The 15,930-nt window shown below is 37.6% G+C and overlaps 1 protein-coding gene across 3 annotated transcripts in view; it reads left to right on the forward strand.

The window, feature by feature from the left end:
* PLCB1 (phospholipase C beta 1) overlaps window positions 1-15,930 on the forward strand; it is a 373,777-nt gene that overhangs the window by 204,705 nt on the left and 153,142 nt on the right. For all 3 annotated transcript variants that reach the window (XM_042884248.1, XM_042884267.1, XM_042884258.1), the window contains one exon: window positions 13,047-13,187. In XM_042884248.1, coding sequence (XP_042740182.1) covers window positions 13,047-13,187 — 141 coding nt within the window. The remainder of the gene's footprint in view (window positions 1-13,046; window positions 13,188-15,930) is intronic.

A 15,930-nucleotide genomic window follows, 5' to 3' on the forward strand; every position in this document is an offset into this window, starting at 1 on the left:
ATTACTATTATATCCCATCTGGGAGCATTACATGAGAGCAGCCCACACCTACCAAATCTTCCTCTATTCTGTGGGTATCTTCATTTCTTTGTTGTCAGCTGAATGTGGACTTACTCATTCTGGCTTTCATGTTTAAAATCAATGGGATTATTCACAAAGGCAAGTCTTAATGCGCTTTGTTACACATGGTACAGCTTCACTTCTGGGAGTTAGCAGCATAGCATAGCAGATCACAAATCATTTTATTCTCAGAGTACAACAGTTGGTGCAATGAAGTCCTGATCACAGCTCTTCCTCACCACTGGATGGGATGGTGACACATATGCAATTAAAACACCTGGATATCACAAGAATTGGTGTCCTAAAGTTGCGTTTATTTTGTAGGACAGCTGGGTTCCCTATAGCTATATGATGAGAGCAGCATCCTTTCTTTGAAAGCCAACTGAACCTGTAGGCAAGGGGGAAGCCATGGCAGGCTCCAGCAGCTACTCTGATCTGATCAACCAGGGGATCTGGAGGCCAAGGTGAATCCAGGGGCTGTCTTTTAGTGCACACTGAATGTATATTGATATTTGAGCCATACAATCTACAGATAGTTAAGCTGCCTTTTGAGCAACGCTTTGCATTCATATTTTCTGTAATCTTGATGCATTATCTTGTAAATGTTTTGTACTTGCTTCAGCACTTCTGCCAAGACACAGCAAAATGATCCAGAAGGTACATGAATATGGCTTACAGCGTGGCTTGCTCACACTGCAGGTAGTCCATAGGTTCTGCCTGTACGTTATATTCAGCATCTCTGAAGTCCACGTATCATGCTTCCATTAGTGGCATTAATTTAGAATTTGGAAGCTCTTTTAAACAACTTTCAGAGAAATCCATTTGGGAAAATCCTTCTTTTTCTTTTCTTTTTTCCCTTTCTTTTTGTTTGTGGCTGTGCATTTTCTCAGTCAGAAGAGAATTTATTTGACAGTTGATCTAATAAAATATGTAGCGGTCAGGTATTTCTTCAACTGCTGCTGACACCTGATCTATGGGGAGAAAACATGTTGAGTTGCTCTGAGCTTTTAAAAAATACGACCTTGTTTTTTCGGTAGATGTTTTCTTTGTAACAGTAAGCATACTTCATTGTCTGGAAAGGATCCTAGAGAAGGTCTCTAGAGGCTGGCTTACTTTCATTTTGATATGTGTAAGAGTGTCTTTTCTCCTGCACAGGTGCAAATTTTCGTTTTTCTCCTTATCACCAAATTAATTGAGATCACTAAATCACCATTCATAATTCCTCTTCTTCGTTCATGAAGTCAGTGGGCATCCTTCCAGAGCAGCGTGCTCGTTCTAATGCTTGTTGGTAAATGTTGTATTGAGTTTGGTAAAAAGCAAACAAAAAGCACTAAATAACTGGCTGTGGCTCCTGCTTTGGGACAGTCACCTCTCTAATAGGCTCTCTAGTGTAATGTGCCCAGAGTTGGCTATGTCAATATTCTCCTTGCAGGCTTAGAACAAGTGTGGCCAACAGTGAAGAATTGCACTGTGATTTTCCTTGACTTCTAAGATGAACCTTATAAATTTATTTTTTATCAGAAACTTTATACATTCTGACTAACTAGAGTAAAACATAGGCAAAGAAAAAAAAAAAACAAAAACAAGTTTGTGGAGAAACACTATGAGGAAAATGAAGGAAGAAGATGTTGAATCTGTTAAGAAGAGTAGAGATTTTGTTGGAACATGCATATAAATGACAAGCATGGGTAGCACTTTCCAGCTTTACTGATCATGAGATGCTTGACAAAAGATGTGGGTATAATTAAACCTGATTTACAGATTGGACAAGAAAGCAAGAAATCAAGGACTTGCAAAATGACAGCAGAGAAGAGTCAGACTCTGAGGCAAGAATTGTTTCAATATTCTTCTCAAAAATTTCATCTTGGATTGCTGTCAACTTGGCTTTTGCAAGTGCTTTTATTTTTAGGAAATGCATATGTTAAAACAACTTCAGTCAGTTTTTCTTATTTATTTTAGTATGTTATTAATTTCAATCCGTTGTATTTGTCTATCATGCGTCATTCTTTGAAACCATCCAGTAAGTTAGTAGAGTGGCTTTACTAATTGCTCAGAAGGATTATCCTGCAGTTACTGTAAGGAGGGGCATCAATGTTACATCCAATTGCTCTTTAGACATCTGAATCAGACTCTATGTACTACACTTGTTTAAAGGCAAATGCAAACCTGACGTGGCATCAAAATAACAAAGATGAGGTTTCCAGAGTCTGATGTTTAATAAAGATAAATGAAGAACATGGAAATTTCCTTTTATTTAGGACTGCATGATAAAAACTTTGTCAGATTGAGCTGTAACCTTCCTATCAGGGTGCCTACTGATGAAAAGTGTCAAGAAACTAAATCTGACCTTAAAATAAGTTCTCTAAAGATTCCGTCAGAATAGTAGGTTATAATCAGCTGGTTTAAGGACAAGAGTAAGTTTGTGTGTGTTGATTATCCTAGTGTTCTATAATTGAAATTTTCTGCAGTACTCAGTAGGTCAGATATTGGGGTAGATTACAACTGTGATTTAGAAGATCTTGTCATTCGTGTGAATTTTGTATTGTTCAGGATATTTATACCTATTCAGTAGCCTGGTTGAAGAAATAGATTAGAAACATGATTAGCAAAAATACATTTACTTTGGGAGTTCTGCCCAGAACTTTCCTTTGTAATACCTCCATTCACAATTTATTTTACCATTCACAGTATTTTCCCAAGGGAAAATATAAGGCTTCACTTTTTTTCCTGCCCAAATAGGAAGCATCTCCAGATTAGTTCTTTCAAAACTTATTGTTTCCATCCTCCAGAAGTTTAGTAATGAAACAGGATTAAAAACAAAATCACTTTCTTGAAAAAAAAAAGGATGAAAAAAAGGATGAAAAAAAGGACATTTCCAAATTCCTGAAAATTTACTCCCTGCCCCTGCAAAGGGGCCACTGCCACAAGCATCATTACAGCATGCTGACTCAAGAAAAAACAACTCTTCTGGCTTTTCAGAGCAGCATCCTTGTGTACATAGTGATGCAAGAAAAGGAAAGTCTTAGCTCTTGAGCTTGTATGCTTCATCACTTCAGAGTCTGTTTAGCTCTGTAAGTATGACACATGTACTTCTCCTTCTAGAAAATATTTAGGGGGAAAAAACGGGACTCTAAGTGAAGCAAGAGCAGCTGGTAAATTCAGTACGCTTGACTTAGCTAAAGTAGGAGGAAAATGAGGAAATGAAAACACTGAAAATCAGTGCTTTATGGCCTCTCAGAAAAGATGTCTGTTGTTTGTGTTTATTTCCTTATTTTCTGGTAAAGGAGAAAAGGAGAAAAGAAAGGAACTCTAGAATTGCAACATATCCATACATTACACTGTGAAACATCAGATCCACCTTGTAAAGTTAAATTACGGTTCCTGCTGGGGGTTAGGATCACTCTGTCTTTGCAGCACAGAGGAACTGATGTGCATTTCTGGATAACCGCTTGTAGCAGCATCAGGAGTTAAACCGTGCATCTCTTTCACTGATGGTCTGATCCAAACTTGTTAAATCCTTTCAGCTTTAAACTAGGACCTGGCTCTTGTAAATCTTCTTACAATTGCTGCTTTCTCAGACAATCTTCCTGTCTGCTGCTCCTTGATGGCGGCTTGTTGAAATTGGCTTCGCACTGCAAATACAGCTGTTCCTTAGCTTAGCTGGAAAGCCAAAACAGTGCTTCAGAAGCACACAGGTCTTTGAGAGCAAAGGCTTATCTTAAATTATTTCGTGTATTTAAATACCGTGATAAACTGTTTACAAAACAGCCTTCATCATGATCTAATATTAAAGCTCATTGGTTCATCGTGTCAGAATGACTGTGTGTCTCTCACTAATGCTTTCTGTGGGTAGTGCTTTGCACTGTTTGCTTTATCTGATAAGCCTAAATGAAGAAATTACAAAGTACTGGATAAGGGCCAGGCCGCTTTTAAAAAAGCTTAAATTGATGAAAAGCATCACAACTGAAATGTTGTATAGAAGCTTTTAAGTTCTGTATTGAAGTTATTGCACACTGATAAGTTGTCTTTATAGAAACTGTACATGGAAACATATAGTGTCAGATAATGTTGTTTTGGGGAAGTGACGCAGAGGATATTCTCATATTTGCAGAGTATTCTTCCAATTTTGTACATTGCAGCTATTTCTGTGTCGGAAAGGAGCTGAGTGGATGAAGTGTACCCCAAGTGCAGTAATTTTATGTGCCTGGAATAGTTTTAATTCACTTTTCAAAAAGCATTAGACTTTATGACCTCTCAGAAATACTTTTGTCAGACCCTGCAGTGCATGATTTTGCTCACTCAAATGCTCCGCTGCGAATCCTCAGGAAGTCTGACAAAACAGGGACTACAAAACTGCCCGGGACTTTGCTCAGCTCTTCTCAGCCCTTTGTGTGCTCTTTGGCTGCAGCCTGGCTGTCACGTCCATTTGCTCCACTTTCTGCAGCTAAAAGCTGATTTACTGAATTAACTAACTGCTTGGATAGTTTATACACATAGGGATATATTTTATTTTCCACAGTTTTGAAGGCTGTTTTATCCTTTAGGTTGGAAAGCCTCTTATCTAAATGAAACAGCCTTAAGTTGTTGGATGCAGTTCATTAAATTCTTGGATAACTGAGAGTCTTTCTGTCATTTAGCAAGTGATATTAGGAAGAAAGATTCCCTTTCTTGGTGTAAGAAATTGAATTCTTTGCAAACTGGCATGATTTGAACAAGGCATGTTTAAAAAAAAAAAAAAAAAAAAAAAAAAACACAGTTAAATTTCCTCTGCCATTTTTTCACTCTTTCTCAGCCATTGTAGTTCCAGGTCAGTATCTTTGATGTGAGGAAAGTTGTTAAGGATGTAAGTTAATGCAAAATTCCGGTTTTCTCTTCATTTCTCTGCATCATCTGGCATTTGTATTCAGGGATTATCAGTTTTTGTTGTTGTTTTTGAGGTTCTAAACATCCTTTGGCTCCATAAAATGATGTTTAATTATTTCTACCTTGGGAAAGAGTAACGAATTAATATCAAGGATGCAGCTATATTTTTAATTGAAGATCTGTTCACTGAGTTTTGTCTGCTTTTGTTAAGAATGTCAACTATTGATCTTGTTGGTTTTCCTCCACAAGAAAAACTAATAGGTCAAAGAAAATAGGTACAAGAAGAACTGATATGTAATAAGGCAGTTAAGGTTTTCTGACAATTGTCAGTGCATTAGAACCTGCCTTTGGCAGACAGTAATGAAATGGGTGTGCCAGTGTGAGCAGGATCACTGCCTGATTTGCAAAGGCTGAGCAGCTGGCACTGTCCAGAAAGTATGCTTGGAGCTCAAGCACGAGCAGCTTGTACTTTTATTCCTGCAAGTCTCGATGCTATTCCCTGTTATGTCACTAGGGCAGAATCTGTTGCTGCATCATTGAATTTGTTTGCTATACTACTAATGAGTTTCCTGGAATTAAATATTTGAACGTAATGGGAATAGTGGTTGTTCACAGCAATTAAAATCAGGTAAATTGAAACCTTTACTGATATGCATCCCATGTGACTTTGTAATTGGAAAGAAAAAAAACAAAAGACATATAGCAACTATTATAACCTCGAGTTCTCCCAGTGACAACAGAAAAATATGTCCTACAAGCAGGTAAGAAATAATGCTGGGGTGAGGAAGCAGAATGTCTCATTCTGTTATATCTGTGTAACTGAAATGGTGCAATAATAAGCAGCTTGTTAGTCAGATATTTTGAATTATAGCTTTCTGTGTTTCCTCTGTTATTTTTGTACCTGCCAGATAGTTGATGCATTCAGTACTACAGACCGTCTGGATATGCATACTTCCACCAGCTGAAAAAATACATTAAAATGAAAGCTCTAGCCGTTATAGAGCACTCATAAAAACATAGTAGGCATTCATGCAGTTCCTCTCATTCAACTAGTTCCAAGCATTTAGATTTTTACAAACGCTGCATAAATAAATAGCTGAAGGTACCTTTGTCTCTGAAGTAACCCTATTAAAATAACTCTCCGTAGCGTTTCAGAATTGGGAGAAGAATACCTTAGGAAACTTACAGATATATGGGAATTCAGCTGTTCTTCCAGCTGTTCCTGCTTGTATGTGGTATGTGAGCCACTGTACAAATCATTTCATTCTAAGACTTTATAGTTCCAATAGTCCTATATATATATTTTATGCTATTAATTATATATATATATATAAATATAGACTCAGGAAAATGAATTAACAGACGAAACGAGAAAATTAGAGATGTTTCTTTTCTCAGCTTTCTTTTCATCTCTTTCTTTAAAATTATCTTGGAGAAAATCTCAGAGCACTCAGAGAATGGAAAAAGTGAAAGGAAGAGTGTGTGCTAAAGATAGTTTTTAAAGTACCAAACCACTTGCAGCTAATAGAAAGGGATAAAAACTTCAGAGAGCTAGAAAGCATCTAAATGAGTATTGTTCATGGTAGTAGATTTCCTCTAAATGTTTTGCCTTCATTTCAGGATTAATGATCATGAATTTGGTAAAAGTGAGTTGATCACATAAATGAATATATTTATATATCAAACATCCTGTGAATTCTGTGTAATAGTACAGAAGACAGTTTGGAGAACACTGTTTTGAGTATCTTTGATGTACTAATTGGAGTATATTCATTTCACATGATTGTCATTAAGAAAGACAAAATCCTTTCATGGAGTTCTGTAGGTGTGATTCTCACGTATGGACATTCTGTCTAGTCAGTTGATGAAAGATAAACTATTGATAGTTTTTACTTTGGTCTCAACAGAGGAAGGAGAGAGAAGAAATGCATTACTTTGAAAGACAAGTCTGTCAATCCGGTTGCTTGGAAGTTTTCAGACCCGTAGTGTTGCTAAGGGGTGTGTGACAGGAACGGCATCCGAACCAGCTCTGAAATCTGGATGGGGGTTGGTAGTGGTAAATTTAATTCACTTAGCAAGAGCTTTTGGTTTCTGAGGGTTACACTGCTGCAGCTATTCGCTTCCTAAGAGGCAGCACAGGGGTTTGGTCTCTGTGTGGATGGGGGTTGGTGTGTGGGGCCCCTGAACTGTCTCCTGTAACCCACTCCCACCTTCTTCTCATGTGCTCTGTAGGGGGAGAGGAGGCTGTCAGGTGGGTATTTCATTCCTGCCTGAGGTAGCTGGGAAATTCCTGCCTGGGAAGGTGCTTTGTGGGCCAGCAAGTCAGTGCTTGGCAAATCTGCTGAAGTCCTGAATTATCCGTAGTATAAGTGGTCTGGAGAAGTTCAGTATTTCTTACTGTGCCTCTGCTGTAGCTGCTTGTGCTTCAAGTGTTAAGATCTAGCATTTGGAAATCTGGGTCAAATATTCAAAATGTACATGCTGTATATATGTGTATATATATATACATTTTTGTTGATGAACACTCTCTGATAAGGCATTCTTGAAGATAAGACTTTGTTCTATTTCAAGAAAATCTGTGGGAGTTGTTTCTTGGCCAGAGTTACAATGTAAAATCTTGTTTTAACAAGGTTCTTTGTTTAATTTAAGCATAATGATTGAATGATTCATGGAAAACTCTGCATATGAAGCTGTCAAATTAAGCTTCTTTTTTCTCTCTTCTCCCTCTTTCCTAGGATACCTAAAGCACCAGAAAAATTGTTTAAAAAAGCAATAAAACAAAACAGTTATGAATAGTTGAAAATCTTATTCCATACATTGGAACTGAAGTCTACTTTAAGTTTTATTTCAATCTTCTCTAGTGTTGAGGTCGTCAGGACACAAATAAAACAATGTGGGATTGTTAAAAGCTTTGGAGTCTAAGGAATAAGAAATAAAAAACATGTAAAACATTTAAAATGTACAGCTAAATGTGCAACTCTAGCTATTCCTGTGTAACTGAAATTTTCTCTTCATTAAATACAATGTTTTGAACTAAGAATGTTCCCAGATTTTTAGTGCCAGAAACAGAGAATGTTTGGAAATCATAATCAGAATGACAGAAATGTTGGAAATAGCTGATTTACACAAAGTTTGTGCATAGGGTTTGGTGGGTGTTTTTTTTTTTAGCCATCTGTTTTTTGGAGGCTTTGGGATCCCTTGTATACCTGTTGCTTCAGTAGGACTCCCATATTTAACTGACATCTTAAAGGTAATGTTTTACTGCATGAGATGGAGAAGAAAATTGTTTTGACTGGCAGCTGTTTGGGAGTAGGGAAGATATGACATGTTACACGCACAGGACTGTTGTACACAATGTATGCTTGTGTAATTTCATCTATATGCAGTCTAGACAAAGGAGTCCTGGTCTATGCCTGCCACACAAAATGTAGTATCAGGACAGCACTTGTAAATGAGAAATAGGACTGTATACTCTTTTGTTACTGCTGTACAACTCAGGCTGTGGTATTTTCTACCATCACTCATTTAGATCATTTGCATTTTAAATCAATGTCTTCAAACACCAAAAAAGATTATCTTGCAGCACTTGAGTTGCATCACTTTCAGGAACCTAAAAGTTCTGGCTGAGTCTTCTGATACTCTTCCAGTTGGCCATCGTGTCATCCATAACTGTTAGGCCCTGAGGGAAGTCTTTAGGGTCTGCTCATGCTTAACGTCCTCCTGACAACAGGCAGCTGCTCCCAGGAACACTGCCATTGCTCAGTGAAGCATTAGGAACACGAAAGGTTGCACTGCATCCAAGGTGAGTCCTTGGATGAGTTCAAGTCAGTGCTTGAGAGCTGCACAAAGTGAATCCTGAATGCTTTTGGCTTGGAGAGGCTAAACAGGCAGAGACAGGTTGTTTGGAGGAAGCTGGGTCATGGTCACTTTCCGTGAGAAGTGACTGTGCCTCCTTTTTTATCTGATATCCAAATACTTCATGCAGCATGAGGTGACCCGCAGCAGCAGTAGAGCTCCCAGGCTGCTGCTTGTGTCGTGATTCTCTGCATCAAATGAAATGTTGGTTAACTGGTTATAAGGGCTAATCTGTAAAATCTCACAGCAGTGTTTTGCATGTATGTATGGCAGTGTGTTTTTAAAAAAGCAGCGCATCCTGTCAGACAGATGGTGTGTAGCAAGTTTTCAGAAACAAGTTGAGAGAGATGGCAAATGTATTAAAAGATGTGCGGCACTTGCTGTATGCGCAGAGGAGAGCATGCAGTAATTGGAATTTCAGCACTGAGCTACATTCTCATAACTCCAGCCACAGCTGAACACAGTCTTTGCAGAGATTGCAGTTAAAGTGTCATTGTCATTAAACTCCTTAGGTTTACATTATTTTTATGATTTCCAGTGGAAGAAAATACAGCAGGAGAAAGTTTGGAAGTCTGATTGAAATCTGTTTTTATCTGTCTGTACACAGGATCCTGGTTTTTAACAAATCATCTTTATTCAGTGGTTGCTCGTGAATGTGGTAGAAAGTCTATAATCCCTTTTGTCATGTTCCTGGCTTTCTTTTTCTTCTACTTTCTATTTTTGTTTTGGATTGATTTATGGTATATTTTCCCTGGATAGTTTTGTGAAGACTGCAGAAACAAATAGGGAGGGTTTTTGGTTTTTTTTTCCCCCTAAGGAGCTGAGGTGGGCTCTCTGCCCACCTCTTGCCTCATTTTGAGGTAGGCCGTCTGATCTTTAGTGCATTCTAATGCTGTTTGTGCTGTTGTTGTCACCTCCTCTGCACTCGCCTGCTTACACTTCCCATCTTCCCCTGGGAATCTGTCAACCCTTTAACTGCAGAGAGGTCATGGAATAAACACTGGCTTTCCTGGCCTGGCTTCAGGGCCAGTCTTCAGGCAGCTCTGCTCCTTGAGCTGGAGTTCCTGCTGGATCTCAGTAGGAGAGAATATGCAAGCTAACACCCCAACCTTTTCATTAAAAGAGGTGTAAAATGTGTCTTTGTCATAAATCATCAAATCATTGTGTTGCAAAAGGAAGTGATGTGACTTAGATGGGGTTCATCAATAGCCTGCTGCTTATTGAGCATCCCACGGACACGTTACCTAAAATGACAGAGCTTCTGTAACTTAGATGTTTAAAAAATTACAACAATCAATATTTAATAGAATTCTCTCTTCTGGATGTCTCCCTAACAGATTAATATGTTCATAATGAGGCCCCAGTCTAGCAAAGAGCTTACTCTCAAAGCCAGTCTGCCTGCTCATAAGCCACTATATTAAATGCAGCTGCAAACAGCAGCAGACTTTCAGTCTCATTCCTCAAAATGGAATTATCAAAATAATCCAATTTACATAAAAGAAGCTGAATTTGGTCATATTACTTGGGTTGTTTTTTTGTTTGGTGGGTTTTTTTTTGTTTTTTTCCCCCCCATATGCTTCCTATCAGCACAAGATCTTCATCTCCACAGGAAAACCTGCTGACATTTTAAACAATCTTTGGTTTGTAGAGCTTTGATAGTCTTCAAGATGTTGGCAAAGGATATTTTGCTGATCTGCTCAGCAGCATTTGCAGCTACATGTGGTAATAAAGGAGCAGAGCTCCTTTGTTGTGGCAAATACACCCATGGCAGTGGTGAGAAAGGACCTGAATTCTGTTAGTATCAAGATTATCTCCTTTCACTGAACCCATAGCTATAGATAGGTAATAATCTATTTTAAGTCTGTGCAATGGAGCACATTGCAGATTATGTTGAAGTGCCTCAGGATACACAGTGGATGCCCTTTATTAATAGGTGCTACATGGCAGCCAGATAATGTGCTGCTGGAAGGGATTGTGTGTTTCAGATTTTGTTAGAGAAGTCATAAACAGAATAGAAAAATACCCATCCTAACAAGACAACCCAAAGAGAATGATCTGTCTTATTTCTTGCCATTAAACCTGGAGAAAAGTTTTGTGATTTGGAAGACCAGCTTCATACTGATACTGCCTGGTTGGAGACTTGCTGAGCACTTCTAAAGCCCTTACTGAGCCAGCTCCAAATTTATTTTATTTTATTTTATTTTATTTTGGGTGGGGGGGAGAGGGCAGGGGATAATTTTGCTTTGAAAAATAAATCATCCAATTTCAAATATGGTTCCATTTTGTTCTGCGATGCATGACTAATGTGCGTTTTAGACAAACTAGAGGATGATCCATCAGAAATGCATCTTATATTTGACTGTAAATAGGAAGGGAAAAGGTTACCTTCTTTCTTATTTGTTGATGTGATTGCGGTTCATCACCAGCAGTGATACTGTGAGCGATAGCTTCAGCCAGAGAAAAGAAGAAAGGAATGATAAGTATGTGAAAGAGAATAAAAACAGACAGTCCTATCTGAGAGCATAAAGAATGATTTTCTTCCCAGCCAACCAGTTTAGCAGAAACAAATATCAGTTTCATTTTGGGTTAGAAAAAAATAGGAATTAAAAAAAAGATGAACTCATCTCCCAAAGAAATTAAGCAGTGCTTTATAACATCCAGACTGTAAATAAAATAGAAAGTAACCCATCTAATAGTACTCCATCACTAACTTAGCATCTTCAGGGCATTTCTGTAGCTTTTCTCCTAGCTCCTTATTAACACAGTTTCTTTCTCTTTCTTCAAATCTGCAACGCTGGAACACAACTCCTACTTTTATATCCCTCTTCTGCCTTTCTGTTATGTAAAAACAAATCATTAATTTGTTTATTCATTAAATCTTCTATGTCTCAGAGCACATACATTTTCCTCCTTTAAACCCACAGATAAGATTATTCTGTTTTCCTGCAACACTTGCCATTATACCTAGTATTTAATGAGGCTTAGCATTCTATGATAGACAGTCTTGTAGTTTCTTTCCTATTAAAGCACACCATACTTCAAAATGTTCTACCAAACCCTGTGAAATACTTGGTGAATGTATGTGTAACTGTTGTCTTTTCAGTTCAGGTCTCGTGGATGTGCAGTTTCATGTGAGATCCATGTGAAATGGCCCTTGATATCTTTTTTCCTAAATATAAAATGTAATTTGTATTAGTTAAAGTTTTGATTGTTTTTCAGAAGTTATTGAATATGAAGAATATGACTGTAAATGACAAATGTCAGACAGTGGTAGGAAAAGGTTCATGAGAGAATGAATTGCAACCTGCATTATGGATTTGTGAAGTTTTGAAATCTCTACGCAGAGTCTGTTTCTGGATTAGTGAAGAAATTAAGTGTAATTCTGTGATGATCTAATTTTCTGGCCATTTAAAATATTTATACCAGACTGCAAAATCTTGCTTGATAGGAAAACTGAGCTTTCAAATTATAGTGACCTTATTAAAGGGTTGAATCCAGTCATGCAAGGCTGTTTTTCATCTGCCTTTGCCTTTATAGACTTTATCTTGAGGTCGTCAAGCATCAAGCAGTTTTCATGTTTTGTGAGTGCGTTTCTTGGAAATGCTACAGCCTAATCTGATAGAAACCTGTAAATTACAAAATAACCTGAAGTTGTTTCTCACATGCTTAAGCTACCAATGAAGCTGAAGTTCAGGCTATTCTTAGCTAGTAAAATAGTGAATATGTATCTTTCCTTCATGTAAATGTTATGTAGTGAGATAGATGTCATAATATAAATAATGCATAGCCTTTTGGACTTGGAGAAGGAGAGTGTCACCAAGCTTATATTATTCATTTTTTATAGTTAAAGTAGTCAATTCCAGGCAGTGTTTTTAATTTGCTATGAAAAGCTAAGTTCTCCTTTCTTGAGCTTTATCTATAATCTAGTAAAATCAGAGAGAATCCTTTTGCTGAGGCCAGTACCCTTTGAACAGATGGTATAAATTCAGCAAGTGAAATAGTTCACATCTGCTTAATAGCCAAAATAACTGACAATAGGAGGCTGCAGTTTTTCATCTGTTCTGTGCTAATACAGACCTCAGAAGCTTTGAAAGGTTTACAGTAGTGATTTTGTAATACTATGTGCTAATAGCGTTACGATTTTTAATAAAGAATTAATAGACCATAATCCAGTATGAGGTCATTTAAAGTATTTGGACTAAGACAAATTTTCAAAACTGAAGTATTTGCAGAAGAACTTAAGTATTTTGTGATATGGTTGCTTGCAGGATCCAAAGCTGCGTGAGCTGTTGGATGCTGGGAATGTTGGAAGTCGACTGGAAAATCGAATGATAACTGTTGTCTATGGACCAGACCTGGTCAATATATCGTACTTGAACTTGGTGGCATTTCAAGAGGATATAGCGAAGGTAATGCACTTTTATCTGTGTCATATGAAATTTATCTTTTTTAAAGTATTGCTTTGAGATGTGGATAAATGAGATAAAAGTGGAGATTGCTATGAAACGAGCCTCAATTCTGCTATAGAGCTATGCTGTTCCATATGAAAGAAGAAATGTGCGATTATAATTTTCCGGGAATATATTCAGCAAATTTTATGTCGCAGATGTGCGTGCTCATCTTCAGAACATTGCCTGTTACTCTATCTAAAGCCCAAGTAAGAACTGTGAAAATAATCATATATGCAAATTATTACTCTGCTATGAGGAATATAAAACATATTGATGTCTTTCAGTAGTTATCACTCTTTTATGCTAGTTCTGTGTGTGAAAAGTAGGGACAATCTGTCAACTTTCTGTGGTTGACCCATGTCAGAGCAGTGTGAGTCTACGGGTCTGCCTTGCATCCTCAAGTGTGTCAGCAAGCAGACACTTAATATAATTTGCTCTCATGACATTTTCTGTGGGTGCTCAAAACTCAGTTTTACTCAAGCATTTTGCCTGCCAAAATCTCTTGAAAAAAACCGTACCTTAGCAAAGTAATTTTTCCATGCAGGTAGGTAGTACTTTCATTTCTGTTCAACAAACCACAGCAACCACAGCTGTGTTTGACAAACAAGTCACAGTTGTTACTTGTACATGTTTACTTTTTTCCTTCTTTCACTTTCTGTATGACTTAGTTGTATTTAATGAAGTGGAAGCTCTTGAATTTATCTATCCCAAGATGGCATCCAAAAGCAGCTTCTCTTTCCACTTTTGTTCATGTAGATAAACTCAGATGGTAACCTCCAGGTAACCATGCACTGAACATGCTTTTATACAGCTTTCATCCTAGAGTCCAGTCGATTCTCTGAAAGGACAATTTCTCCACAACTGACTGCTATTTAACAACAGTGAGGAGTTACTCTGTTGTTACACAGGTTCCAGCAGATGTCAGGCCAGTTGAAAAATGATCAGGATGAAAGTTTTAAACCTAGATGGCTTAATTTTTGCTTGCCAACTTTCTGTTTCTGCTTTCTTCATTAGCCAATTGGTAAATCTGGTGGGAACACAATTCCCTCTGTTTCTCTGATATGAAAGCATTAGAAGTAGAGTTCATGGTGATCCCACTCTGCTATGTGGGAAGTGGTGTTCTCACAGTTGAGAACACGTAGCTATAATCTACAGGCATAGTTAAGAAAATCAGCACTGCAAAAGTGAAGGTAATTGATACAAATCAAGAGGAAAACTAAGCATATGACCGAAAATTAAAACGTATGCTAAAGCTTTCATAGCAAAAATTGTTAGCCCTTACTAAGGGAGAAGGAAAATCACCTAAATCAGAAGCATATGTCCTGTCTTGCTTTCTTGTCTAGCCAGCAATCACAGAACCATAATCTGCTTGCTGAAATAGTTCAGAAATTGGTGTTTTAGAACCATTTTCTGTTTGTTAATGGAGCCTTGAAATGCTGTCGACAAAATCATGTTTTGGAGAAGCTTTGCTGTCCTAAATCTTGAGTAACTTCTGTGATCTGAGTAACAAAGAATCTGAGTTTTCCTTGTTATTAGTAAGTGTGGCAGGCCGAATAAATGCATTCTTTATCAGTCAGGCATTGTTTCCTGAGGTAGGTTTCTCAAAGCATTGCAGATTAGCTTCACTTATTTTGAAATCTCACTAAATATCCTGATCGTTTCAATTAAAATAGTTTGATTGCTATTGAAGACATCTAAGAATTCTTCCTTGTTTAACATGTTTTCTTACTTTATATAAACTAGACCACAGAATTTGGTCTTCAGCATCCTCAGGAGCCATGGAGTGACTCAGATGTCAGTATAAGTAAATACATTAAGCAAAAAGAATCTCTTTGGGGAGCTTAGATGAAGGCATTTAAATGCAAGAAGTTTTCAATGTCACACGTGCAAATTTTGACCCTACTTGCTGACATTTGGGGAAGGGAAGTGCCAGTGAATAATTCCCCCACCTTTCCCTTTTCAGTGCATGAATACTTCTCTTTTTAACCTTGTATTTCTGATACCTAACTTTTCAAGCTGTCTGATCTATCAGACTGATCTATCAGTCAGCCATCCCTTATAGGAGAGAGGCAAAGTAAACTGTATAGATCTTAACAAGGCAATTAAAATAATTCAGTTATGAGATTTCCTTCCTTTGCAGAAAGCTTACTGTCCATTACCTCCACTGTTTAAGTTGTGGGAAAATTATGAAGACCTGAACTGTGGCCTTTTGAAGTTGCTTTCAGTGAGCTAAATCAAGAGCTAAAAATTACAATGTTTTTGTTTCATTTGCATTCCTCCAGGAGAAGGCAACTAATATTTAAAGTATGATGAGCTGAAGGGTGCTGACCAGCTGGTTTGCTTAGAGAAAGCAGCTTGAAATCCTTTAGGTAATGATTTGAATAGCACACTGCAAAACCCATCTGGATGATGAACAGAAGTAGCTCTGCTGCAATTCTTGCTTATTTTCAGCATGATATGTCTATGCTTGTCTCAGGACAGGGTTTGTGAGCATCTACAAGCACTTAGTGCTATAGAAGCCAGGATAAAGAAATAATTTTATTCTTGGACTTTTTCTGAGCAGATGTTCTTTTTCCATGTCTGTTTTCCAAGATGAAGTCCAACCTGTGAACCTCTGTGTCTCCTCTATGATATTTTATTCTCCTGCCAAATCCTGTAACTTCAAAACTGAACTTCCCATCTTTCCTGTCTCCTTCCTGTT

The sequence above is a fragment of the Lagopus leucura genome, unplaced genomic scaffold (assembly GCF_019238085.1).
Source record: "Lagopus leucura isolate 7727_CA_CO unplaced genomic scaffold, USGS_WTPT01 Super-Scaffold_73, whole genome shotgun sequence".
NCBI lineage: Eukaryota > Metazoa > Chordata > Aves > Galliformes > Phasianidae > Lagopus > Lagopus leucura.